We start from the raw sequence: 24,044 nt of genomic DNA, 5'->3' as shown, positions 1-24,044 counted from the left end.
ACCCCCTTTCCCCGCCCCCTGAGCGGAAGTGACGTCAGGGTCAACCTAGGACTACAGGTCCCGGGGTGCAGCGGCCATGGCGGCTGAGGGAGGCCCCGTCACAGCCGCGCACTGAGGCCGGCCCTGCCTCGTCCCGGGGAGAACACGGGCCCCCCCCCGGCCCCTGCGCGATGGCGGGCTTCCAGCAGGGCCCGCCCTGGCCTGGGGGACTACGGGAAACGTTACAGAGCCCCGCCGGGAGAGAGAGCACGGCTGAGGGGGAAGAACGCGGCTGGGGGCGGGAAAGCAGCAGGGATGGCGTGAACCGCCTTCACGGTGTCGTTTGCTACTGAAAGCCCTCGGTGGCTGCAGACGCACACGGCAAACCCCCGTCTCGCCTGCGCCCCACCTTCCCCCCGCTTACCAAAGCCTCTCGCCAGCTTTGGAGGAGGAGTAGCGGATGTTTTGTGCACGCAATCTCAAATCACCTTCCGAACGCTTTATTCAGAGGCAAAATAGTGTGGTGAGTGTAGATAGAATTAAAAAAAAAAAAAAAAGAAAAACTACTGTAAGGGATTAGCAACAGTTCACTCTCCTTGTGGAACCAGTCTCCAGTGAGCACGGAGATGTCCGTAGGTCCGTGGGACAGCACTGTCCTTTCTTCCACAAAAACCAGCCCCTCCTCTTACAGTTTCCATGTTCTTCAGTGAAAAAATAATTTAAAATAAAATTACTGTACAGATGGAGAAACGGCCATTGTAATCTGAAAGAGACAAATAATGCCTATGAATACAACTCCTCCCAGGCACCAGAGGACACAACAGGGCACATATTTATGTTTAACTACTGAAATTCATTACTATCGTTTGGAATCCTAATAGGCACCTGGGATGAGAAACTGGTTTTGCAGGAGGAAAGCTTCTAAAATTGATCTGTGTGATTAGATTGTGTCGCAGCTGGTAATTTTTTATGATCATTTTTGCTAGGCATATTTGGCCTTTTTTTTTTTTTTTTTTTAAATCTAATACAGCGTCTAGTCAGTAAATACTCTGATCTCCACACACATGCTTGCGGCTGGTATACCCGCAGAGGCCTCTGCATGTCTGTTAGCCTTTTCCTGGACCTGCTCCACATCTCATCTCTCCAACAGAATTCAAATGTCATGTGCCGCTGGCAGCACTCCCAGCTACCAGGAAGCAAAAACCTCAAAGCATCCCACGCAAGGAACGCAATCCCTACGGATTGCTGAGGCTCTGAGTCAGCCCTGCTCTCAGAGTACACGGATGTCCCCGTACACGGAGTTGCTGCTCTGAAACGCTGTCACAAACATCAAGGGGAAAGAAAAAAAAAATCCAATTTACTTTTAATGTTACATGGAAAGGAAAATAGGAGTATAATAGTTTATTGCTTAAGTTTTACTTCTGCAGTACAAATTCTAACAAACACTTTTGGGCTTTTGTAAGGGACTGGGGGGGGGGGAAACTCAACTTTGAAATTACCTACGGGACTGAGTAGATTATTTAAATGTTTAAATTATTTACTCTTTGCCAAGAGTAAACCTCAAAGAAAAGAAAGATAACGTGTCTTTGTTCCTCAGAGTCTTTCACGTTTTTATGGCTATACTTAAAACTAACAACTGGAAGAAAAGTTAATAAATGGTATTTTTATATAGGTGCCATTTGGCAAAACCGGTCTGTTAAATCCTTTTCCACTCAACCGTAGCGATGGGGAAAAGTTTCAAGATGTCTGTGATGATTACAGAAGAAAGTTTACATTGGATTCTTACCTTATTTACCAGCTCTCTATTATTACTGTTGTTCCATTGTGATCAGGGTTAATAGATGCAGGAAAATCCAGTTCAGGGGCATCAAAAAAGTATGCCTACATTATTACAGGGGAAAAAAAGACTGTTTAGAGAGAAACAAACAGTTCCGCCTCATTCCAGCTCTTTCTTCCCACACCCACTGTTCACAAGGTACAAACAACACCGAAATGGCAAATTTGGGTCTTTTCTGATTTTATCAGATTAGAAACAGTCAATTAAAATGGCGCTCCAACTGTACTTTTAAATGTAACAGCTAGCAGCTAAGGCCTTTGAAAAGACCTGTACTGGAAGGGATCGGATTGCAGATATTTATTTGACTGTTTGCTGGTTTAACCGATGAAGCTCCAGGCAGTCTCCAGTGACAGGAGCCCCACGGAAGTCAGCTGCAAGTCTCCTGCTAACACAAGAGTTGTGTTCTGCCTTTGCCTCCCCACACGCTGAGCTGCGAGGAACCAAATCTGTCTACTCTGGAAGCTGGGTGGGGGGGAACAGAACTGAAGCCTGGATGATATCATTCTACCTGCTGCAACAATGACACAAAAAATAATTAAGTTCTCATCACTCTCTATTTCACTAGCGTTAGGGTCTTCTGTTTTCATAATGCTGATATTAGTAAAATATTTATTAGTTCTAGCAGGTTTATGTTTTCATACATAAAACTCAAAAGCACATAATACATATTGAACATTTAATCATTTTCAGGGACTAACTAAGCATAGTACTCACTGGACTAAGCTGCGACTGGATACAATAAAGATTAACGCTTTGCTGATACTACGATGAATTCCAGATAAATTTAAGACCATTCTGTGAGTGATTTTGTGCTGAGGACGTATTCATTACAGAGTTTGTTACTGGCACTGTCAAAGGCAGACCAGCATCAATTTTTGCTATGTTTGAAGTAATTGGAACTTTGGAGGTTTTTCAGAAGTACTATTTATTTCTTTATTTAAAAAAAAAAAAAAAAAAAAAAAAAGATTTTCCAGCAAGCAGCCAACTCCTGCTTCCCTGCACCATAACCTGTCACCAGTCCCAGGAAAAAACAAATTTGGGAAAAGCAGGGGCAGCGTCATACCAAACAGCCGACAGCCAGCAGGGCATGAAGCAGAACAATGGTCCCCACGGTCGCCAGCGCAATCCTCCGGTTGTCATCTCGGACAGCGGGCCAAAAGGTCATCACCAAAACAGACCCCGAAAGGCACAGGGAGAACATCATCAGGACCCAGCGTACCATGTTTTGCGGAATGATCCATAAAATCTGTAAAAAGGAGGAAAATGATTGTTGAAGAGACCATGTGAAACAAGGATTCATTTATTTAACGCATTGTTCTGTGACATTTCATTACTCCTAGTTAATTTGCACACAAATTAACTCGTGCCTTATCTGATATGTCTCTGTTATTTGAGGAAAGAATTAACAGCAACAGCAGACACGACAAAAGTGCGTCCCCCGAGTTACGGCGCTCCCTCCAAGGCCTGCCCCTTGCCAGAGCGGCCCAGGATGGTCCCTGCTAGGGGAGCTTGTGCTCAGAGCCTGCCCATCAGCACTGTCACCCTGCACCCCAACCTCTGTGCCCCGGACACCCCACCCCGATTCCTGAAGTTGCCTCGGGCTGCCTGCAAGGCTCAGCAGCAGCACCCTTGCTTGGATTTGCTGCCTCTAGGGAAATAACCTGTCCTGGGCTTTTCCAGGACCCAAATCTTTACCTTAGACAAACTTAAACAAAAAGTTTATTCTAGCCAAGCAAAGGGAACAGATGATTTGCCCAATCCCCAAGATTTTGTCTAATATGAACAATATTATAAGAAATAGCAGATTTTCTAAACCAGGACCTTTTTGTGCGGCACGTAATAGAAGTGCACTCTTTAGGCCATACGTACCGCTGTGGGAATGTAAATGAAGAGGGAGTAGCCATACACACACACGATCTCCAGGAAGGAGTAGGACACAATGTTCATAACTTTACTGTTCCTCCACACCAGGAATCCCCAGAGAGCAAGGGGAACAAGCCAAGCGTACGCATAAATCGTTGTTGCTGCTATGGACACTGGAAATATGACAAAAGATTTCCCATTTTACTTAGAATACCAGCCAGAACCAAACATGTAGAAGCATTTAACCTGAAAACTGGAAAGCTACCTTTGAAGTTACTTTCACAACATAAAGTATGAATTATTAATAATCTGAGATCTTTGCATTTACATCCAGTTTACACCCACTACTTTCCCAACACTTCAAGTTAGTTTAAAAGTGGACTGCAGAAAGTATTCTCTTGACATTTTCAATTTCTTTATTACACCCGTGTACAAAATGATCTTGGTTTCAGCGTGAAAGGAAGAGCCATGGAGGAAAGAAAAACTCTTTTAAAAATAAAAATTCAGCTACTAAAGGCTACTGAAAAATGAGAATAGAATGTGGACATGCTAAAAAATTGAAAGAGAACACAAACACAAATGTCAAATCTGAAATTATTCAAGTGACTGGATTCCCAAATGGCAGCATTCTTCCTAGTGGGTTTGGAAACACAAAAGCTCACTCCGCCTCCACAGTGGGATGGAGGAGAGAATCGAAAAGAAAAAGGTAAAACTTGTGGGCTGAGATACAGGCAGTTTAATAGAACAGAAAAGGAAGATAATAATAATGATAAACGAATACACAAACAAGTGATGCACAGCACAACTGCTCACCACCCAGAGCTGATGCTCAGCTAGTGCCCGAACTGTGACGCCTCCTGGCCCACCCCCAGTTATATACGGAACATGACATCACATGGTATAGAATATCCCTTTGGGCAGTTTGGGTCAGCTGTCCTGACTCTGTCCCCTCCTGGCTTCTTAGGCACTCCCCGCCTTCTCATTGGCAGACCAGTAAGAGAAGCTGAAGAGTCCTTGACTGCTTGGCAACAACTAAAACATCAGTGTGTCAAAGTTATTCTCATCCTAAACCCAAAACACAGCACTAACCAGCTGCTAGGAAGAAAATTAACTCTATCCCAGCCGGAACCAGGACAGCTCCTCACTCCGAGTTCTCTGGGGGCACGTACCAATTGAGCATCTTTTGCTTATTTGTGAGTTTGCCAGAAGGTAACAACTTCCAGCCCTCAGTAGGTGGTGTGAGCAATACTCTAATTCAGTCATTTTCTGTCTGAGGCCAGGCAGCCATGGATCTAGAAAGGCACCTACAAAAGCATGACAGTAGCCACTGCTGGGCTTTCACTCTCTGTACAAGGGGGCATTCAGTAAGGCTAGAAAAAAATAACTGCTCTAATTACTCCTGCCTGCTCTACTAAAACCCTGTAACTACTTTATGCTCTGGAGCAGTAGGGTTCTGCCACTTACAGCCCACTTTAAGGACTTGTTTCACTTCCCTAAAAATTTAAAGCAATCAGTCAAAAGACTCTGCTAAATCAAAGCGGTGACCTGTTTTCACATTACTTCACTAGCACATTAAAAAAAAATCAAAACAAAACACCAAAAACTCAGGACTGTATCGACTACTTACAAACCTTTTCTGAACTCGGGCACATAGTGGTATGTTGGCTTGCCCAGATGGATGAAGAAATTAGAGAGATTGCCACTAACAGCAATGGTAAAGACGAGCGTGGCACATATCCAAAAGGGACCTTAAAAGGAAACAAAGAAGTTCAATAACAACTCCTCTGCCTTCTTGTTTTTTAAGGTTAGCAAGTAAAAGGGAATACACACTCAAAACATTAGCACAGAAGAGGACTTCTCACACCTCGTACCTACCATAAAGGTCAGGATTGCTGCGGATATACAGCCTTACAAAGTTCTTCCCTGGTACTGGGAAAACTGAACCTTTGATTCTGTCCAGGACCTGTGAAAATGTACAGATTTGTCTGACTGAAGATGCAAAACAGAAAAAAATCTCAATATCTGGATAAAGCATAGCTCAGACAATAGCTCTCCTCTGGAGTGGAGTATTAACCTGGTAAGTGTCCACATCGAAGAACGTCTGGTAGTACTCAAATGTCCAGAAAGGGGCACTTTTCTTCTGTCCTGCAAGCAGCTGTAGGGGGAGGGAAAGGCAATATGAAAAACATTACAAGCATGCAATTTATTACATTGCTAGTTCATTTACACAATAGTTAAATGATTTCTGTACCTGGATAGAAAACCAACTTAATGGGGTGGCGCTTACTATTTAATTATTTAACATTTTCCCTTTCCCTCCCTAATATTTGTTAGCAGCAGCTAGTTTTATCTCCCTGCAAGCAGAACAGTGGCCTAGGGTTCTAAAGAGCAGCCACACACCACCTTCCTCCACATCATTTATAACACACACCTTTATCAGCATCACAAGCTCCCTCACCGTTGCCTATGGCTGCATTAGTTGAGCCTTCAGACAAGCCCTGGCCACTTCAGAGTTTCCTGCTCTCCAGCCAGAGTCATCAACCCCACAGCAGAACCAACAGAAACAAACACCATGCTGGGTTTTCAGCTGCTGCTGCGCTTATCTCCTGGCATATTTGCTTAGTTTAAATCACCACCATTTCAGTACAATTTCCTAGGCTGCAAACCACAACAGCTGAAGAGCCAACGCACGTTTACTTCTGCCAACTCTGCTATCGAGAAAGTAACCTGCGACAGAGAAGAAGCAGAGTTTTAAGTCACCCAGCATGAATCCCTGGCGTCCTGCAGAAATATCTGTGTTGTCAGCACCATTTGTATACGTGCCGATGGAGGCACTGTAGGTGTAAGAGCATTACCTCTGTTTTATCAGAGTCATCAGTCCCCAGTAATTCATCATCCTCTTCTCTCCCTGGCTCTTGCAGACGGCCGTGCTGATTCTTGGGGATTTCAGCTGGCTCGTCGATGCTTATTGTGGTAGCGTCAGGATTTGCTGCAAGCAAATTAGCTGCATCGTCAAATTCTGCAAATAAGTACATTACAAGGCAGGTGATGATCAAGCTACCAACATTTTTGTTCTCACGGCTCAAAAAACTATGTTAAGACTCCTACACAGCCCAAGAAAGGATATACCACTAGCTTAGGCATGTCAAACGTCATCTACATTTCTTAAAGCCCAAACTGACAGGGATCAAGCTGAATATTTACTTAGTTAATAAAGCGTGAGGCTGTCTTTCCTGCTAATTGGCTGCATTATGATAAACTAGCACCACTGAAGCCTGCCTTTCCTTCCTGCAATCAGCCCCAATTCAAGGACCACCAGGTCTCTGCAAGGGCAGGGGGAAGCTGCCTCCCTGATGGTAACTTCTCCAAAAGTTACCTTTTTCAGACCTGAATTTATTTATCAAAAATTAAAGAGATCTGAAACTACCGTCCATTGCATATTACAGAATGCTCTGCCCGTTTTCAACGTTAACTTCCCATCACAAAGGATTTCAGTGAACACAGGTGATGCTTTTTAGCTCATCAACAGCACGACCTTATCTCAGAAAACCAGAGATATTCCTGACACCACTGGCAAAACTCCAAGGAAGCTTTCATTCAGAGGAACCCAAAGCAAAGCTCAGAAATGCTTCCAAGCCTCCAACAGTTTGACCACCCCATCAGCTGGGCCCCAAACCTCACGTTTACCTTGAAATTTGAGGTCATCCACAGTCGCCATGCATCCGCTTGGGTGAGGAACAGGTCCCCCAGGCCTCGACCCTCCTGAAAGACAGGCGGCAGCGCTGAGCCCACCACTGACCCCGCGCTCAGCCTGTCCCCTTCCCCCCCGTGCCAGTCCCAGCCGCCGCACCGGTGCAGGACCGGGGAAGCCCCCGCACCTCCGGGGCTCCGCAGCCCAACCGCTCCCGGCAGCGGCCGCTCCGCTCCCTTAAAGGGACAGGCAGGCGCTGCGCGGCGACAGCCAATCAGCAGCTCCGCTGCTCTCCCCTCCTCCCCCGCCTCTCTGGTTCAAAGGAAACATACCGGCCACACCCCTTACGCCGACCAATCAGAGGCCACGCGGCGCTTCCTCTTCCGTCTCCACCTGCCTCCTTAAAGAGCCCGCGACGAGGCCCCAGGGCCGCCCTGTCCCGGCGGCCTGAGCCCGTCTGGAACGGGGCAACGCCTGCTACACGTTACGTACATACACACACATAGATTATACATGTCATTATATTTTTATACACTCTATTATAAATGTATATTACATATTTTGATAATTTCTGTTTTTATATATTGTCTGTATGGGGGGTATATATATTTTTGGGGTACCCTTCCAGCCCCCGACTGACAAATAACGCTGTTGGCAGGGCACCAGAGCGATAGGAACAGGCTGCTCTTCACACAGCACACACAAAATGCGAGCGGCTGCATCACCCCGAGGCGCCGAGCGTCAGCAGCGATGGGCCTGCGCGAGAACGTGCAAGCTCGGTGCCCTGCACGTGCGGGGTCCGAACGCCCAGCTGCTGGCGGGATCAGACCCCCGGTACTGCTAACGTCACTCGCACTTTTAGCCTGCGGTTCAGGGAAAACATCCTGATTCGGCTCCTCGCAGTAGTAAAATACACAACGTATTTGTGAGGAAGCCCTAAAAATCTACCTGTCGCTGTAAAGACTGCCTCTGGTGTAAGGGAGATGGCATGGCTGACAGGCTCCTCGCTCACGCAGACACTGAAGTCCGCAGAGAGGTGACAGCGCGCAAGGCAAGGCGGAAATTTGGCCAAACGTGAGCGTTTTTCCTCCCCCTCCCCCTCTACCTTTGCCCCTGCCGTCGCAGTGCCTTCCCCTTCGGAAGCAGTGAGACCTCCTCCATCACGATGTTTGGGATCAGGGTATTCCTACAAAAATTCCTGATTCTTCTGCATGTCACTATGAGTGTTGTCGTTGGCAAAACACTGATGATACTGTTTCCTGATGCCATGAGAAGATACATCCTAAAACAGGGCGAAAAGAGCAGAATGAACGAGAATCCAAAGTTCAGCTACGAAAATTGGGGTCCGACTTTTTTCAGCTTCAAGTATTTGCTCTTTGTACTGAAGGTGAAGTGGAAGAGGCTGGAGGATGAAGCCTATGAGGGACATCCCGCTCCCAACACACCGGTGGTGACTTTCAACGGGGAAGTTCGTCACCTCTTTGATTTCATGCAAGGTCAGTAAATCAGTCGCGTAGGTGGGCTTGGTTTGCTAAGATGATAAATGAGGAGAAGAGGCTGCCGAGGGAACAGGGACAGGCAGCTGGCAGGAGAGCGCACCACAAAGCAGACCAGACTAACACACGTTCTCTCCAGCTGTCTGCCTCTTGATTTTCAAAAACGACCTGTATTTATAATCCTGGCTACAATATTCCTTATGAACCTCCTGGAAAAGCCAGCTCTGCCTGGAAATACCTCTTCACTGAAAGCCAAGATAATAATTTATTTTAGGGAGAGAAGACCCAGAATCAGAACCACGTGCTGCGATTCCCAAGTGTTGGCTGTCGATCCCTCTACGTGCAGAAAGTCCCACACCAGCTCCCTTAGCCAGCCCAAAGCCTAGAAAGCACACGGTGGGCTTTTTTCCAGCTTCAAAATGGCTAGAAATAAAGCAGAAGAAAAAGAAGTTGCTTTGTACTTTGTCCGCTGCCTCCCACTGAGATCTCTGTAGAACGTGGAATTAATGATTAAGCTGCAGTCTCTATCCCCATGGGAGGGATTATAGACTACTTTAACTCTGCTTTTCTAATTTTACATATTTAGATATATATTTCTATAGAAAATAGAATGCCCATCTGAACAAGAGATACACAATATCTACAGGAAGGTACCCTCTCCATTAGATTCTTTAGGATATGGATCTATGCTAGCAGCAGTTTCTGAAGTTAAGCCCGGCCACAAGGAAGATCCTGAACAAATTTCAGGTAATTTAGCATAACCATAGACTAAACGAGGTGCTTAAAAATCCTGCAAGTTCTCTTAAATCAAGGCCTTGCAAACAGATGCTAACACCTGTGGGCACATACTGTGTTAATTTGTAAGCCAGTGCCTTGTGTAACATTAGTTTAATAAATAATAATACATAACCAGAGTTCTGTTTGGACAGGAAATTGCAGAAATACATTGAAGGCATGAAAGCCTGTGATGCGGAACTGAAAAGTCTGGAGCTTCCACTGAGCTCAGCTAGAACAGACACCTCCAAAAAACGTCAGATCCAATAGATTCACTAAACAGCATTAAGACACCTCTGAACCGCTGTCCTTTGAAAAACCTCGCAAATGATCATGTTTAGTCAGAGCCAGGCTAGGGAGGAGAAAGCATCTTTATGCCTGGTTTGCACAGATGCAGATGTTCTGCTGCCAATTTTCACGTCCTAAGAAGAAAATTATGGGGTGACTGACTGACTGTTGCCCAGGAAACTCTGTGACAGAGGCTCAATGCACTAATTGATTTTATTAATTTAATTTAATTCTGCATAAATTCTGTCCTTCCTCCTACCACTGATTTAACCACAAACTGTCCCGGTTTTTTTCTCCAGATAACCGACCTTTAATCCTGAATTTTGGAAGTTGCACCTGACCTTCATTTATGTTAAAATTTGGTGAGTTCAACAAGCTCATCAAAGATTTCAGCTCAATAGCGGATTTCCTTATCATCTACATTGAAGAAGCTCACGCAGTAGGTATGGTACAATTCCCTTCAGGACGAAAAGTATGTTAGTAAAGGTGGGAACTGCAAATGGGAAGGAAATCTTCCTCAGATCAAAAGTGGCAACACCAAATCTAGGTACCAGTTTGTGTCCCTAATTCTCAGAGATTTTACTCACAAGTGACTTTACACCGAGGTGGTACTGCTGAAGATACTCATCTCTGTGAAGCAAAGCACATAGTTACATCTTTACAAAACTTCCTCTCGGTGTTAGTACAGCTCCTTTGGGGGGGGGGGGTGGGGAAGGTATTTCATAGAACAAAGGTTAAGTGTGTGCAATACCAGCATGTTATGTGGTTTTTTTAAAAAATAATTCATTTTTAATATGTCTGAAGAACAGGATGCAGACTCTAATTTGGAAAATGTAGCAAACAAACTAAACACACTCTTTTATCTACACTGGACTCTAAGTAACACATTGGCACTGATTTTACCCCAGGGTTAAGGGGGGGGTGTGTGCTCTAAAATGTAACATTTACAGTTTTTGTAACATTTAAAAGTTTTTTAACAACACATCACTTTCAATAGTTGAGAAACGGTAACAACTTCAGTCAGTTATCAAAACCTTTTACTGGTTTCTACTTTACTGGGAAGAGTTGGGTGCAAATGTGTGTTTGCATATTTCTGAAAAAGGAAGGTGAGCCCTGGCTCAAATGTTTCACTTCTCACAGATCTGAAAGCTTGTTTTATAGGCTTAATGAGTAGCATCAAGCAGAATGAACAGTACTATTGTTGCGACCGTGCTAAATGAATGGGCATCAGCTGATAGCACTGCTTACCTTTTTAAAATCCCCTCTCTACCAACAATTTTGACAAACCTTACTCAAATTGCCACCCCCCACCTGATATCTTTCTAGGGTTGACTTATGTGGGAAAATTACAGCTAAAATACATCAAATATTTCTGAATCCTGGGCAAGGAGAAAATCATTTGGTGTTAGGAGTAAACTGCAGTATTCTTGTAACAGAGTTTTGGGATATGATGCACAGTACATCTCCACCCTTACACCCATTCAAAACGTTCCTTGCTAAATCCCTTTCTCATTTGTTTTAGATGGATGGGCTTTTAAAAACAATATTGTTATTAAAAATCACCGAAGCCTTGAAGATCGAAAAATTGCAGCACAGTTTCTTCAGAAAAATAATCCTTTATGTCCAGTGGTTTTAGACACAATGGAAAACCTGAGCAGTTCAAAATACGCTGCATTGCCAGAACGACTGTATCTACTTCAAGGAGGGAAGGTCATGTACAAGGTAAAAAATATCAACAATAATAATGAGCACAATACATTGAGATTTTTAAATTTCAAACTAATTTGAGAATGCTTTACATTTAACAGTATTTCATTCTGGCTGAGCGCTAAGAATTTCACAATTCACTGTAACTGTGGAGAGAAGATGACTTGTAGCAAAACCAGTCTGGGCCTTTATAATGTACATATTTGATGTACAGCTCAGTCTTGCTCAAATATTTATCTTTTGGCTCATTAGGAAACCTACGTACATTTAAGCTGTGAGGTCCAGGAACACTTGCCAGCTCCGGGATCCAGACATTGGCCCTGTCCCAGTTACACAGCAGGGTGTAACCTGTGCATACACCATCTCCCACGTGATGTGGCTGCCATGCAAAGGAAACCCAAGCACACCTGCCCAGTTCTGGTGCAACTGCTGTGTTCTAAAGGACTTCTGCTTTGTCTGCTTGAGTATCACTGTGTAGTTTTATTGCCTTTGCAGGGAGGAGTGGGGCCTTGGAATTACCATCCCCAGGAAATACGTGCCATCCTGGAAAAACTGAAATAGAAAAAGAGAAGAGGACTTCAGAGTAAAGACTACCTGGATAAAAAAGCTCAAGGAATGAAGTTTTCATAGACATAACTGTAAGAAGGAAAAAAAAAAAAAAAGAATTAATGTACGTGCATCTAAAGAGCATCTGTAATGTGGTTCATTATGTTTGTCCACAGGTTTTCAAGTCTGATCACTACAACACCTACTACTGCATTGTAGTATCTTACTACGCTTATACCACATGCGGTAATGAATAGTAGTTGGGTCCATTGAGCTGTCAGGACTGGATACCAACTTTTCCAATTTTAAGGGATATCATACAGGATAAACTTCAGGGGTGGTGACACCTGCAAAAGTCAACTGGCATGAAAAACACCTGATTTCACATTATTAAGATTCTCTTTCTCTTGTATGCATAAAATTTCCCTAAATGTTCACTTTCGCTGAATTCAGAAGGCTTCTGAATAAGACAATCTCTATCAACATTTGTTTCTATTGATATTTGTTTTGACAGTCATAGCATAAAGCACAGACTGCTGTGACCTGATTGTAGAAAATATTTATAGAAACAAGAGATTGATTATTATTATTAAAAATCTACCACAGCACTTCATATGACTTCAGATTATTTCCCTCCCCACCCTGCTCCTCTCCCCTCCAGGTTATTTTTAAGCATTAGTAGACTTTTCTATTCATCCTATTAATCTTGCACAGTTTGAATTGATGAGAATGTTACCAGTTTAAGATCTTTTGAAGGACTCGTTTGACAGTAGGAAGTAATACCTCTCATTTAAGTATTTCACACTTTTCTATTTAACTCAGACTGCAAGAGAAACATTTTACAGGAAATCGAGTTTTAATTCATATATTAAGAAAGCCCGATAAAACATACTAGTTTAAATGGACTCAGTTATGTTCAAGTGTTCTAGGGTAACAGTCTAGGTTACAAAACTAGAAAGCTGTTACTACAATTAACAGGAGTACTACATTACATACATTAAACCGGTGGGGAATACATACTACATCCATACCTTCAAAAAACACTTCAATACAAGATTTTAATAATAAATATTCTCTGTGCTACAGATATCAAAATATAACTTCTTAAAAAAAAAAAAGAGGTACAAATTTAAGGTGGACTTAAGCGTTCTCTGCTGTGCCCTCTGCCATCACCCGGTGCACTGATACAAAATGATCAAAGGCAGATTTGATGATAAAACGCAAATAAGTGGCTTGGAAATCAGGAAGCTGTAGAAGGAAAAAAAAATGTTATTGTATTCTCTATAGTAACATAACTATCAGACTTTTGCAGATGTTTGTTAGCCAGAAGGATCTAGATATTTCTGTGTCTGTTTTGAATTACACATAAATCAAGCTCTTTGAGTACATTTAGCCAGCTTCAGAGCATCTTTAGAGGACAGCAATTCAAAAAAGTCTCATCCCTCCTGAATACTGCTGCCTTAAAGGCAACAACTGAGGGAGGAAAGATTGCCACACTTCTGGAAAGAGCTCTTTCACATAGTTAGGAGCAGTTAGGACATGCAATTTCATACCATGATCTACAAATTCCTATATCTAACATCAATTTAACAGTAATTGTAAATAAAGACATAGTTTGGTTTTTCACAGTTTCTCCCTGGTTAGTCTAGACATCTCATGTCGTGAACCACGACTGATGTACACTGTAAATACTCACTGGAAATTCTTCCATTTGAAGTTGTCCTTCTGTGTGTTGCAAATCTAGAAAATACATTTTAAGACAAATAATGAATAATGAAGTTTTCACTGGACTTCAGAATGCAAGAGAATTTAAGGACCATGAACTTACGCTGCATATAGAAATTGTTGGGGTTTTTTTAACAAGGTGATTTAAGAGAACAAATACTTCTTGCAATATCCCAGTGTATATATATCCCACTGATTACACTGTTTTATAAAATGTCGCCCCAGAGGAATTAAAAAAAAAAAACAACAAACCAACCAAACAATGAAGGAAATGGCACTCTATTATACTATGTAAGTCTGTTTTTAATTTTGGGAACATAAAAGTAGTGCTTTTAGCCCTTATACAACATTTTACATCTCCAAACTGCTACACAGTCCATCAGTGTTCATAAACTTAATTTAAATGTGTCTATTACATTAACATCTAATAAAATAATCATCAAGTCACACTCGACTACTCAGCAAATAGACATGAGGTTAAAGTGACTCACTGAAAAAAATATAGTGTATCAATAATGATAAAAAGGATGGTTTTATCTGTATGGCTAAGCACAACCCAACTAAAATGTAAACTCAATTTTATAATCATAATTTTACAGACTATATACACTTAGTCAAAGGCATAAAATTAAGATTTAACTTTAGAATAAAGAGTATTGCTTCCCAGTGTATGTTTTTCATTATCCATCTAAAAATGCATTTTTCAAGTTGGGAAATTGGTGCTATATGGCACTCAGCTACATGAACAGAAACCTGGCTATTTTTTAAAAACGTCCATGTTTTCATTCAATGTTCAAAGAAACCAATGGGGAACCCAAAGAATTTCATATTAGGTACGCAAAAAGTAACAGTTCCCTCCAGAAGAGCATCACTAAAATTATTCAGGCAGCAGGATACATGTTAGTGTTCTCTCTTGTTTTGCTAGAAAAAAAAAAACCCCAACATTTTCAAGCTTCATTGGCAAGTTTATTTTTGATGACTTATCTCAGTAGTAACAATAAAAGTCAATCGGAATCCTTCCTAGTTTGCCTAACACAAGCTTTGTTATTCTAAAACCTAGGAATAGTAAGTGAATCAGTAAACCCAAAGATCAGCATGACTCCCACAAAATCCCCACTGCTTCAGATTCAGAATCTTACCTTTTTCAATGCACTGTTCAAAATCTACTGGGTCTTTAGATATGCTTCTTTCAATCCTTAGGGTCCGCACTAAAATATATATACAGTTAAAATATCAGTACAAATTCTGATTCTTTATTGACAGTGGTATTTATTGCATCACTTTTAATCTACAAAGCACTTTAAAATTATTAACTAATCCATTCTTCCTCTAATTTATGGGGTAGGACTATAATACAACCACCATCTTCATGTTCCAGGTTGGACAAACAATGACAAGTTTTTGTGTCTTTTGTGCAGCCTCTGTTAATGGCCAACCTCCTTTCTCCATGCTCTGACCTTGTAACAGCCCTTTCTGGTTTAGAACTCACATTTTCCTTCACATTATTTTAAAAAGTAAGACTATGAGAGTTCTGCCCAATTAAATTATAAAAATACTCTTTTAATGATTTATTTTGAATAAGTATTGTAGTCCTGTCCATTAAATTAGATCAGCCACCACTGTGTGACAGAACAGTTAATTACAAGCTCAATACAAGGTATTATAAGAATAAAGTGCAGGTGGGGTAGATTTTCCATCTTTTTCTGATTTATTTATGAAAAACTTTCGACATGGAGGACAACTGCTTTGTTAAGTTAAATTAGGCTTTATGAATTAAATTAAGCTTTAGGAGTCTGTTAGAAGTGACTACTTCTAGAATGTGACACTATTGTAAGAATTTACATACAGGCACACACACGTATTTTAACATAGTATGTGTAACATACTGTAATACATGAAGCCTTACCCAAGTAGCACTGGATTGTGACTTTGCTGATTTTTACACATTTAGGAAAACCAATAATGAATTCCTGTGGGAACATGCCCGTCGTTGTCCAAAACGTTTCAGAACTTCTGTGGAGAAAAAAGGACAAGACCCTCCACCTGTGCCTTTCCATCTGTAACCCTCTTGAAATAAGTTTAACACCAAAAAAAACCCCAAACCAAACCCACCACCAAAAAACCAGCACCCAACCAAAAAAAAAAAAAAAAAAAAAAAAAGAGAAAAAGCTGCAAAGCCACTTTTATTTGGGGCAATTTAAGCAAGCCCCTCCTGTACGACAACGGGGAAGCTCTGTGGAAGTATTAATACTTTAACGTTCAGGCTCTGTAGCCGAGCAGCACCACAGGTCTTGCAAATGGTGGGGGTCCCAGAACAAAAGGTTAAATTATGTGGCAAGATGAGCGGGAAGGCAAACGACAGAGCCTGGCGGAGAGGGGCTGCGATAACGGGAGTGATCTCTTGAGGGGACCGGCCGCCCAGAGGAGCCGCTTCCCGCCGGGGCCCGCGCCCCCCTCACGGCCCCTCAGCACCCCGCGCCCTCCTCACCCGTCCGCCACGTTCTCGGCGGGGTGCTGCTCGTCGCTGGAGGTGGCCAGGACGACGGCAGCCCCCGCTGAGTTCAGGCACCAGTCGGCGGCTCTCATCCCCGTGCGGCGGCCGGCAGCGGAGCGGCGGGGAAGGGAAGGCCGGGCCCGCCGCTACCAGGCAACCCGCCAAGCCGTCCCTGCGCACCGCCCGCCCGCGCCCGCCGTTCCGCCCGCGGGAGCTGCGCGGTGCTTCGCGGGGTCCTGCGGGACCTGCCACCTCAGGCTAAGCGCCTCACAGGCGCGGGGCAGCGACAGCCCCTCACGGCCCCGGCGCCCCTTTTCCTGTCTCCCCGCCGGTGCCGTGGCCCACCGGGAGTCTCACGCCCCGGGCCCCTGCGCGGAGGGGTGACGGTGAGGCTGCCGCCACCGGGGCAGAAGGTTTGGGAGCGGGGAGCTCGCCCCGCAAAAGGCCAAGGAAGGCTGGACGAGAACCCACCACTCCCCAGCCCCCTTCCCTTCAGCCACCGCTCCCGGCATGCCCCGCGCCGCTCCGGCCCGGCCTCGGTCCCCGCCCCCGGCGCGGCTCCGCCCGCCGCCCGCGGGCGCTGCGGGATGGGCGGCGGGAGCGCCGAGCCGCGGCCCGGCTGACGGCGCGTCGGGGCGGCCCCTCCCGGGGCAGGTAGGTGGGGGCCGGGTCGGCGGCCCCGGCGGGGAGCGGGGCGCGGGGTCGCTCGCCTGCCTGCCCCACGCTTCCCAGCTGGGCCGGGGCGGACCGGGGGCCGGAGGGACCGGGGACCCTTACCCTTGCGCCCCTCGGGGCTGCGCTCAGCCCCGGCGCGCTCACCCCTGGGCAGGGTTCGATCCATTCACAGCCGCCCCCCCCCCCCCCCCCCGCCCCGGCCAGGGCGTGAGCCCCCTTCCCACCCCCTCAGGGCTGGACGCGATCCCCTGGGCCCCCTCTCCTGGGCAGCGCCCGATCCCTTCAGCACCCCCTTCACCCCTCAGGCAGGGCCCGATCCCCTTCCCGCCGCGCAGGACCTGAGCCCCCAACCCCTCAGGGCAGGAGCTGCCAGGACCCCGTCCCTCCTCTGCCCCCCCGCCATTCCGGGGTTTGTGCCCTCCTGCCCCTCGCCAGGACCCTTGCTCACAAACCAGAGCCTCCCAGCACCGGCTGGGCTAGGCTGGGGAAGGGGCACCCGGAGCCTGCCCTCTCTCCCAGGGAGGGAGATTCTCCAGCACGCTCCATTGCCCTGCTGCAGTCAGCCATTTGCCCTCCTCCTCCTCCCCTGCCTGCAGCAGAGCCAGGCCAAGCCGTGGGGGCTGCTTCCCACACAGCCCCCAGACCCTTCCTGCTGCCCAAGCCTGTGTAGGGCTGGGGTCCAGCCCCAGGCCACTGCGAGCACCAGGCACAGGGCAGCAGGGCCCTGCCAGAGCAAAGGCCCTTCACCTTTCTGCCAGCCCTGGGTTCGGTTCCCACTTGAGTGGTGTTTGTGGTTTGATGGCAGACAGCGCACACCCCTGTTCCGCACAGCCTGGCCTTCCTTGCACTGCAGGGTTACGTGACCACGCTCAGGGCATTGAAGAGAACTGCCAAGGTTTGGGGTCTTTCCGGAGTATTTTTTTCCTCTGTGGCTATTCTTAACCTGTCTATGGTTTGTTTTTGCAGAACTGGACGAGGGGAATGTCTTACTGTCTCCACTCAGAAAGCCATTTGGATACTGGGCCAATATATGTGCGTGAAAACGGGAAGCTGCATGTGGTAAATCAGGGTGCAGGCAGCATACAGAATGTCACTCCCAAAACAAGACCTTTTAGGCTGTTTTCCAGAGGATTTTCAGTGGAGCTTTGTATGAACAGGGAGGACGATAGGGCAAGGAGGCAGAGGACTGATCATTTCATCTTCACGTACACCAAGGAGGGAAACCTCCGGTATTCGGCCAAGTCTCTCTTCAGCCTAGTGTTGGGTTACATTTCTGACAATGTTGATCACATTGACTCGTTGATTGGTTTCCCAGAGCAGATTGCTGAAAAGCTCTTTTCAGCTGCAGAAGCAAGACAAAAGTTCACAGAACCAGTAACGGGACTGAGAGCTCTACAGAAGTTTACTGAAGCATATGGCAATTTGGTGCTGTGTTCATTATGCTTGCGGAATAGGTAAGTGTGCTCAGTAACAAGTATTGTCATCAGCTCCTGCTTTTTGCTAGCACACTTAAAGTTGCCCTTAAATTATTTTCTCTCAAAAAATAATTAAAAAAAAAAATCTCTTGGGCCTTACGACACCACCTAATTTTAATGAAATAACCTGAGCCTTATCTCACTCTGCTGCTTGGTTCCTTTTGTTCCGTTCCTTTCCTACAAGTGCAGCTGCTGGTTTCATTCTAAGGTACAAATGATAGTACAGGTAACAGACTACATTCATGTTACCTAATGGGATTTTTTGTGAAGGATTAAACCTGCAACTATTTTTAACAAGAATAATCAGCACTTCCATAGCAATCTGTGTGTTTAATGCCTTCTCAGGTATTTCATGGGGTGTTTTTGTCATTGCTGTTCATAAGCATTTCAACATACCTAGCTGACTGTACAGATAAAGTATACTCTTCAAACTGTATGGGTTTATTTACTATAAGCTTGCTATCAGGTTTCATCTTGGGGGATCAGAAGAAGATACAGTCTTGTAGGTAAGTTACATGCTTTGAAGTCGGGCAGGTTTTACCTTAGTTTATTGTGGTTCCCATCCCCATATTGAATGTGCTTTAATGAGGTTCCGATCATCTTCTCAATGTCCATGTTGTCTTTCACTAAAAGAGAGTCTTACCAAGCTTAAAACTGGATATGTTTTTAAAGCCTTGCTCCTACTGAAGTCTTTCCCAGTAATATAACCCGTCTATCTTCCATCTGTACACTTGAAAAAGGGATGCTTTATCCAGTTGAAAATCAAAGTACAGACATAGTCATCTGAAATGCCAAGGGTGTTTTGAGCACAGTAGGAATGTTTGAGCAGAGGTCAATTATCTGTTGTTTTATCCTTTAAACCTACTCCCTTTTTATCTCTAGTACAGATACTTTTTATGAGATTAATTCAGAAACAAAGTTACCTCTGGCATCTTTTGCCATTACAGAAAGCTGAGTTAAGTATCAAGTCTTTGAAATCCAGGAAGTAAGATATTACGGCATTTTCTGATTAATCTTATTTCTAAAAGAGTCCCCTCTTCTCTTCACACACCCCCTGAGCTAGTAGTATCTCTCAAGAGTTGGCTTGCGCTCTGACTATACGTACTGCCTTCCGCATAGCTGAATTGTGTGGCAAAGGGATTTTGTGGGGTAGTTTGGTAGGTGTACTTGCAGTGGGAGGATATTACGGTCACCTCATTGGCATGGCCAGAGGTGTTCCTTGAGGGATCAGATCAATAAACACCCCACATTTTAACACTGAAGATGCTGACCTCGGGGTTTGTCTTGCCATGGGAACTATAAGGTAAATTCAGGAGAAATTAGTGAATTTGGGGCTTGTCTTGCCACGGGGACAATAAGAGGTAAATGCAGGGGCAATTGGTGAGGTAGTGACTGCTACGTGCTTATTACTGTATATTCATGCATGCCATTCTTTAGTGGTTTGTTGGTTTGTTCCCATCGCTAAACCTCCTACTGAATAGTTCCAGCACAGATGTTTGCATGGCTGTGGAGTGAATCAGATCAGGGAACCAACACAGCTAAAAAAATAACCACTGAGTAACTACTGCCTGGGGTGTGGTCACAGCTCTAGTTGGAGTCCTGCAGGACTTTTATCTCTAGCGAAGCATTTTTTATTTATGTATATAAAAAGTAAAATTTTGCCATTTGACAAGCTATCCTGCTACATTTGAAGTAGATTTTAAATCTGGATGAATGTGGGTTTGTCTACACACTTCCCAGATACTGAGGAAGAACAGTTTGTAAAGTTGGTTTATTGTAAACTAAAATATTTATTCTGCATTCTTCTGAAATAATAAAATAATAATCTGTAAAGAAGTCCATAATTGCAATGTTTGCAAGTTGAAATATTAGTTGTTAGTCCAATATTTTGAATCAAAGCAAAACCATTATATTTGTTCAAGGAGAAGACTCAGAACTCAGATGTGTTGTGTGCAGACTGCACATAAAAAGGTAGTTAGGACAGCTGGCTAATTTCTGTCAAAATACACGCACTAAATACTTAGAAGAAACAACTGCATTATGCTTGTGACACTTGAGGATATAGGACCCTTCTTATGTGCCTGAACACTGATAGCTTTTTTTTTTTTTTTTTTTTTTTTTTTGCAGATACCTGGTTATCTCTGAAAAGCTAGAAGAAATTAAGTCTTTCCGGGAGCTGACATGTTTGGATCTCTCCTGTTGTAAACTTGGAGATGAACATGAACTGCTGGAACACCTCACCAAAGAGGCTCTGTCTAGGTACTGATTTTTTGACACATAGCTAAACCTGAGACTTTCTTTTCCTATCGCTAAGTGGTTCAAAGAATCAGGCTGTGACTTTAAAGGCAAGTTTCACAGGCAGCAATGTGTAAGTTTGAAGATTTTGGTTCATAAAACCCCTTCTTGAGGTACACATAATACAGAATTTATTGTAAACAAAGCACATCATCCAAAGCACATACTGAATTGTAAAAGGTCCTACAAACGTGCAAGATAATTTACTGTCTCATGTTTTTAAATCAACTTTTTATAATTTCCATTGGCCCTGTAAAAACTGCATCTTAAGCATTTGAAACCATTTTACATTTTTATTTCCTTTTTTAAGAGGGGACTTTATCAGCTAAATTTTTAACCAAACCAGTGTTCCATATGAAGATTTCTGCAAGCAGCAGGTTGAATACTTAGTTAATCAAAATTTCAAAAAATACATTTTGTAATTTTGTTTGATACTAGAGATTGAAAAATAGAAAATTTTGGAAATCGATAGGCAGGGAGACTGTTCATTAGTGGATATTATGTTACTATAAAATTTAGTGCATTTTGCATCAAGGTTTTGTCTTGAAGTGCTCTAGAGAATGTTTTAGCGTTACGTTTTTCCCTGAGTTTTGTTCATCTATGTTATAACACCTCATTGCTTACTTAAAATCATTGCCGTATCTCTTACCAAATCTGCCCCCTCTCATTTTGCCAAGCGTTTTTCTTTTTTTAGTTTGAGTGGATTTCAGATTGGCAGCCTTGGTTTGAATAACATCGGTGTATAAAGAACCTTATTGTCTCTGTTAGCAAATGCTCGTGCTCTAGGATTGGTTTGTCACTGGAGCTCTGGGAATAGCTGTTCAAGTGCGTGCTCTGTTGAGTTAGCAGAAGCAATATATTTATTAGTCTTACTAACCCAGGCTTCTTTCTTGCTACTTTTTACTAGCGTTAACAAAGTAGACTAAAGGGTTGGCACAGGAAGACCCGGCCTTCCGACACAGAGTTTTAGGACATTGTGCAAAACTGCCTAATGACTATAAGCTGTGTGTTTGTATCTCTCTGCCCAGCGTAAAACGGCTTCTCCTGAAAGACAATGCTTTATCAGATGCAGGCCTTCGCAGAATGACAGCACCAGTACGAGTATTGAAAAAGGGACTTGAGAATCTGCTGGTATTAGACTTGTCTTGTAAGTACTTCATGGTTTAATATTAGAAACAACCTATATCCTTTCTGATAAAGAATTTATCCTCCTTAATATTGAAGGAATACGATTAATTTGATGATTCCCATGAGCCAATTACTTAGCCCCAAATTGTACTAGAAGGCACAGGTCATACCTGTAGTCTCAGCCACTTGCTACTCACATAAATATTTTTAGTAGTTTGAGATTTGGTATTGTAAATACTTGTATTTTGATCACTAGAGGAGAAAAAGTCAGTTTTGACTCAGTTTCAGAACATGAAGCATACTACAAAAAAAAAAACAAAAAAAAGGCCAAACCACCTTGGTTCCAGTATTAACTTTTGGAACAAATAGTTTCTTGGTACTGTGATCATCTTTCTCCACATCTTGCAACTTAAGTTTACTTGACCTTACAGGTAACCCTAAAATCACAGATGTGGGAATTGGATACCTTCTTTCTTTCAAGAAATTGAATTGTTTGGACATTTCTGGGACAGGTCTCCAGGTAAAAAAAAAAATAAAAAATCTAAGTTTACTGGGCAAGTGTAATCAAATGTTCTTCCCCTCTGACTTCTTTATTTCCCTTTTCACTAGGATGTTAATGCTGTCATTAAGCGGATCCAAATACAGATAGGCCTCGTTCACTCAAAAGTGCCTCTGAAAGAATTTGATCATAGTAACTGCAAAACAGAGGGATGGGCAGAACAGGTAGGGGGGTTTAAGTCTGTTTTACTCTCTAGAAATTGTCCTTATGGAACATTAAATCACTGATTAGGAAAGAATAAGGGATAGAGTTGTTTCCAGTGATATTTCTGTAAATTTTACAAGAAAAATTTTAACTCCAAATGTTATTTCAGACAGTTTTGCAGTGGGAGCAGGCAGTTATGGAGGCCATCAAGCCACAAGACAACTTGAGATCCAGAACAGCAGCTCTGCACTTCTGTACGTAACTGCATAGAGACCACATAGTTTATTTGTGTTCTTTTCTACAAGGAATATTTTCATACTTTTTTTTTTTTAAGTACAAATAGCATCTCAGGTGTGCAATTTCAGCCATTTGTGTAACTGCATTACAATGTGTTTGAGTTTTTTTCATTTATTAGACTGCTGGATAAGTCTTACAGTACACCATGGCAGCATGCTCAGGGCAACGTGTAATTGAGTTTTCTCCGTAAAATCCTGAGTCCAAAATATAAATGTTATTTTTCCCTCTGCACATTTCAGCAAAGCAGTCAGTATTCCAGGTTGGCTTGGCCAAAACAATTAGTAACACAAGTATGCATTTTACAGCATAATTCTGGTTTTTCCCCAAAATCTAAACTTGATTATATTTTTTTTCCTGTAGATGGCAAGACACACAGAATAGAGGAAGTAGTCAAATGCAAGCTGGTGGAGGCAGAAGCAAAAGCGTCTGGAAACTTGCAGTTTTATAAGGAAAAAGTTCAAAATTGCCATTTAGCTTTGAAAAAGGAGGTTGCAGGCAGCCATGAATTAAAGAACCATAAAAAAAGAGCTTTGGCTGAACAAGAGAAAGAAAGGACTTCCAAACAGAAGCATCTGTGCCTCACTGTGGAGGACTGGGATTTGTTAAATACCTACTGAGCCAGAAAGAAGTGGGTCTTTTGTTTGTTGTTCTCTTGCTGATGACAGAATTTAGACACATTGAGAGGGAGTAACAAAGGAGACCAGTAATGTTAAATTTGGTTGCTGTGATATGCTTGCGGGTTAACCTATGCTTGGGGAGGGATGGAGTCAAGGAGAGGGTTGATGATACTACTGTATATTTTCAATACATAATAATTTTTTCAAATAAAATTTTTGTTGTCATCCTTAACTAATTCTTCTGAACGTAGATATTCACAAAAAGAGCTGGTCCTATCCTTCTTCCTGTCTTGCCTCCTGAGGGGCAGAAGACTAATCACTGCAGCTCATCCAAAATGAAGCTGCACTGTGCTTGTCGAGTGCCCTGGGACATTAATAGTGGTGGTAGAACACAGACCTCAGCCTGTAAGCACTGGGCTGTGCTGACAGAGCTCTGACAAGGGCGGGAAGCAAA

At 43.5% G+C, this 24,044-nt stretch overlaps 4 protein-coding genes across 7 annotated transcripts; 2 read left to right on the top strand and 2 right to left on the bottom strand.

The window, feature by feature from the left end:
- Positions 1-458: 458 nt before the first annotated feature.
- YIPF1 (Yip1 domain family member 1) lies at positions 459-8,437 on the bottom strand. The gene is made up of 11 exons (XM_075759353.1): positions 8,319-8,437; positions 7,703-7,847; positions 7,367-7,441; positions 6,535-6,698; positions 5,754-5,834; positions 5,555-5,642; positions 5,311-5,427; positions 3,686-3,852; positions 2,880-3,062; positions 1,766-1,860; positions 459-742 (listed from the first exon to the last, which is right to left on the bottom strand). Exons 3-10 carry the CDS (start codon positions 7,395-7,397, stop codon positions 1,771-1,773), a joined length of 921 nt encoding a protein of 306 aa, XP_075615468.1. The 5' UTR covers positions 7,398-7,441; positions 7,703-7,847; positions 8,319-8,437; the 3' UTR covers positions 459-742; positions 1,766-1,770.
- A 34-nt stretch (positions 8,438-8,471) lies between these two features.
- On the top strand, positions 8,472-12,794 carry DIO1 (iodothyronine deiodinase 1). Of its 2 annotated transcripts, XM_010306441.2 has the most exons (4): positions 8,472-8,866; positions 10,228-10,371; positions 11,451-11,650; positions 12,131-12,794. In XM_010306441.2, the coding sequence occupies exons 1-4, from the start codon at positions 8,536-8,538 to the stop codon at positions 12,194-12,196; spliced, it is 741 nt and encodes a 246-aa protein (XP_010304743.2). In that variant the 5' UTR covers positions 8,472-8,535; the 3' UTR covers positions 12,197-12,794. The 2 variants fall into 2 exon arrangements, with proteins under 2 accessions (XP_010304743.2, XP_075615470.1); XM_075759355.1 differs by lacking the exons at positions 10,228-10,371; positions 11,451-11,650; positions 12,131-12,794 and adding an exon at positions 9,469-9,611 and having other exon boundaries at positions 8,482-8,866.
- IFT25 (intraflagellar transport 25) lies at positions 12,072-16,894 on the bottom strand. 3 transcript variants are annotated; one of them, XM_075759357.1, is made up of 6 exons: positions 16,395-16,753; positions 15,813-15,919; positions 15,046-15,114; positions 13,878-13,921; positions 13,307-13,429; positions 12,072-12,178 (listed from the first exon to the last, which is right to left on the bottom strand). In XM_075759357.1, exons 1-5 carry the CDS (start codon positions 16,490-16,492, stop codon positions 13,322-13,324), a joined length of 426 nt encoding a protein of 141 aa, XP_075615472.1. In that variant the 5' UTR covers positions 16,493-16,753; the 3' UTR covers positions 12,072-12,178; positions 13,307-13,321. The 3 variants fall into 3 exon arrangements, with proteins under 3 accessions (XP_075615472.1, XP_075615473.1, XP_075615471.1); XM_075759358.1 differs by lacking the exon at positions 12,072-12,178 and having other exon boundaries at positions 12,987-13,429; positions 16,746-16,894; XM_075759356.1 differs by lacking the exon at positions 12,072-12,178 and having other exon boundaries at positions 12,987-13,429.
- Positions 16,893-23,822, top strand: LRRC42 (leucine rich repeat containing 42). The gene is made up of 8 exons (XM_075759352.1): positions 16,893-17,054; positions 18,042-18,529; positions 20,678-20,809; positions 21,874-21,992; positions 22,405-22,493; positions 22,583-22,696; positions 22,846-22,930; positions 23,334-23,822. The coding sequence occupies exons 1-8, from the start codon at positions 16,911-16,913 to the stop codon at positions 23,588-23,590; spliced, it is 1,428 nt and encodes a 475-aa protein (XP_075615467.1). The 5' UTR covers positions 16,893-16,910; the 3' UTR covers positions 23,591-23,822.
- The last annotated feature ends 222 nt before the right edge of the window (positions 23,823-24,044 follow it).

Source organism: Balearica regulorum, chromosome 8, assembly GCF_011004875.1.
Source record: "Balearica regulorum gibbericeps isolate bBalReg1 chromosome 8, bBalReg1.pri, whole genome shotgun sequence".
Lineage (NCBI taxonomy): Eukaryota > Metazoa > Chordata > Aves > Gruiformes > Gruidae > Balearica > Balearica regulorum.
Note: the sequence above shows the minus strand (reverse complement) of the source record. Positions and strands in the feature narration are given on the sequence as shown.

What these genes read in the sequence shown, in the direction of transcription:
- DIO1 (XM_075759355.1), top strand. Translation starts at nt 8,536, where the DNA reads ATGTTTGGGATCAGGGTATTCCTACAAAAATTCCTGATTCTTCTGCAT. An exon ending in CCTCTTTGATTTCATGCAAG is followed by an intron (nt 8,867 to 9,468) that starts GTCAGTAAATCA and finishes ATATTTCTATAG; the next exon opens with AAAATAGAATGCCCATCTGA.
- LRRC42 (XM_075759352.1), top strand. Translation starts at nt 16,911, where the DNA reads ATGCCCCGCGCCGCTCCGGCCCGGCCTCGGTCCCCGCCCCCGGCGCGG. An exon ending in ACCAAAGAGGCTCTGTCTAG is followed by an intron (nt 20,810 to 21,873) that starts GTACTGATTTTT and finishes CTCTCTGCCCAG; the next exon opens with CGTAAAACGGCTTCTCCTGA. An exon ending in CAGAGGGATGGGCAGAACAG is followed by an intron (nt 22,697 to 22,845) that starts GTAGGGGGGTTT and finishes ATGTTATTTCAG; the next exon opens with ACAGTTTTGCAGTGGGAGCA.
- IFT25 (XM_075759357.1), bottom strand. Translation starts at nt 16,492, where the DNA reads ATGAGAGCCGCCGACTGGTGCCTGAACTCAGCGGGGGCTGCCGTCGTC. An exon ending in CACAATCCAGTGCTACTTGG is followed by an intron (nt 15,115 to 15,812) that starts GTAAGGCTTCAT and finishes TATATATTTTAG; the next exon opens with TGCGGACCCTAAGGATTGAA. An exon ending in TGAACAGTGCATTGAAAAAG is followed by an intron (nt 13,922 to 15,045) that starts GTAAGATTCTGA and finishes TGTATTTTCTAG; the next exon opens with ATTTGCAACACACAGAAGGA.
- YIPF1 (XM_075759353.1), bottom strand. Translation starts at nt 7,397, where the DNA reads ATGGCGACTGTGGATGACCTCAAATTTCAAG. An exon ending in GGATGACCTCAAATTTCAAG is followed by an intron (nt 6,699 to 7,366) that starts GTAAACGTGAGG and finishes ACTTATTTGCAG; the next exon opens with AATTTGACGATGCAGCTAAT. An exon ending in TCGATGTGGACACTTACCAG is followed by an intron (nt 5,643 to 5,753) that starts GTTAATACTCCA and finishes ACATTTTCACAG; the next exon opens with GTCCTGGACAGAATCAAAGG.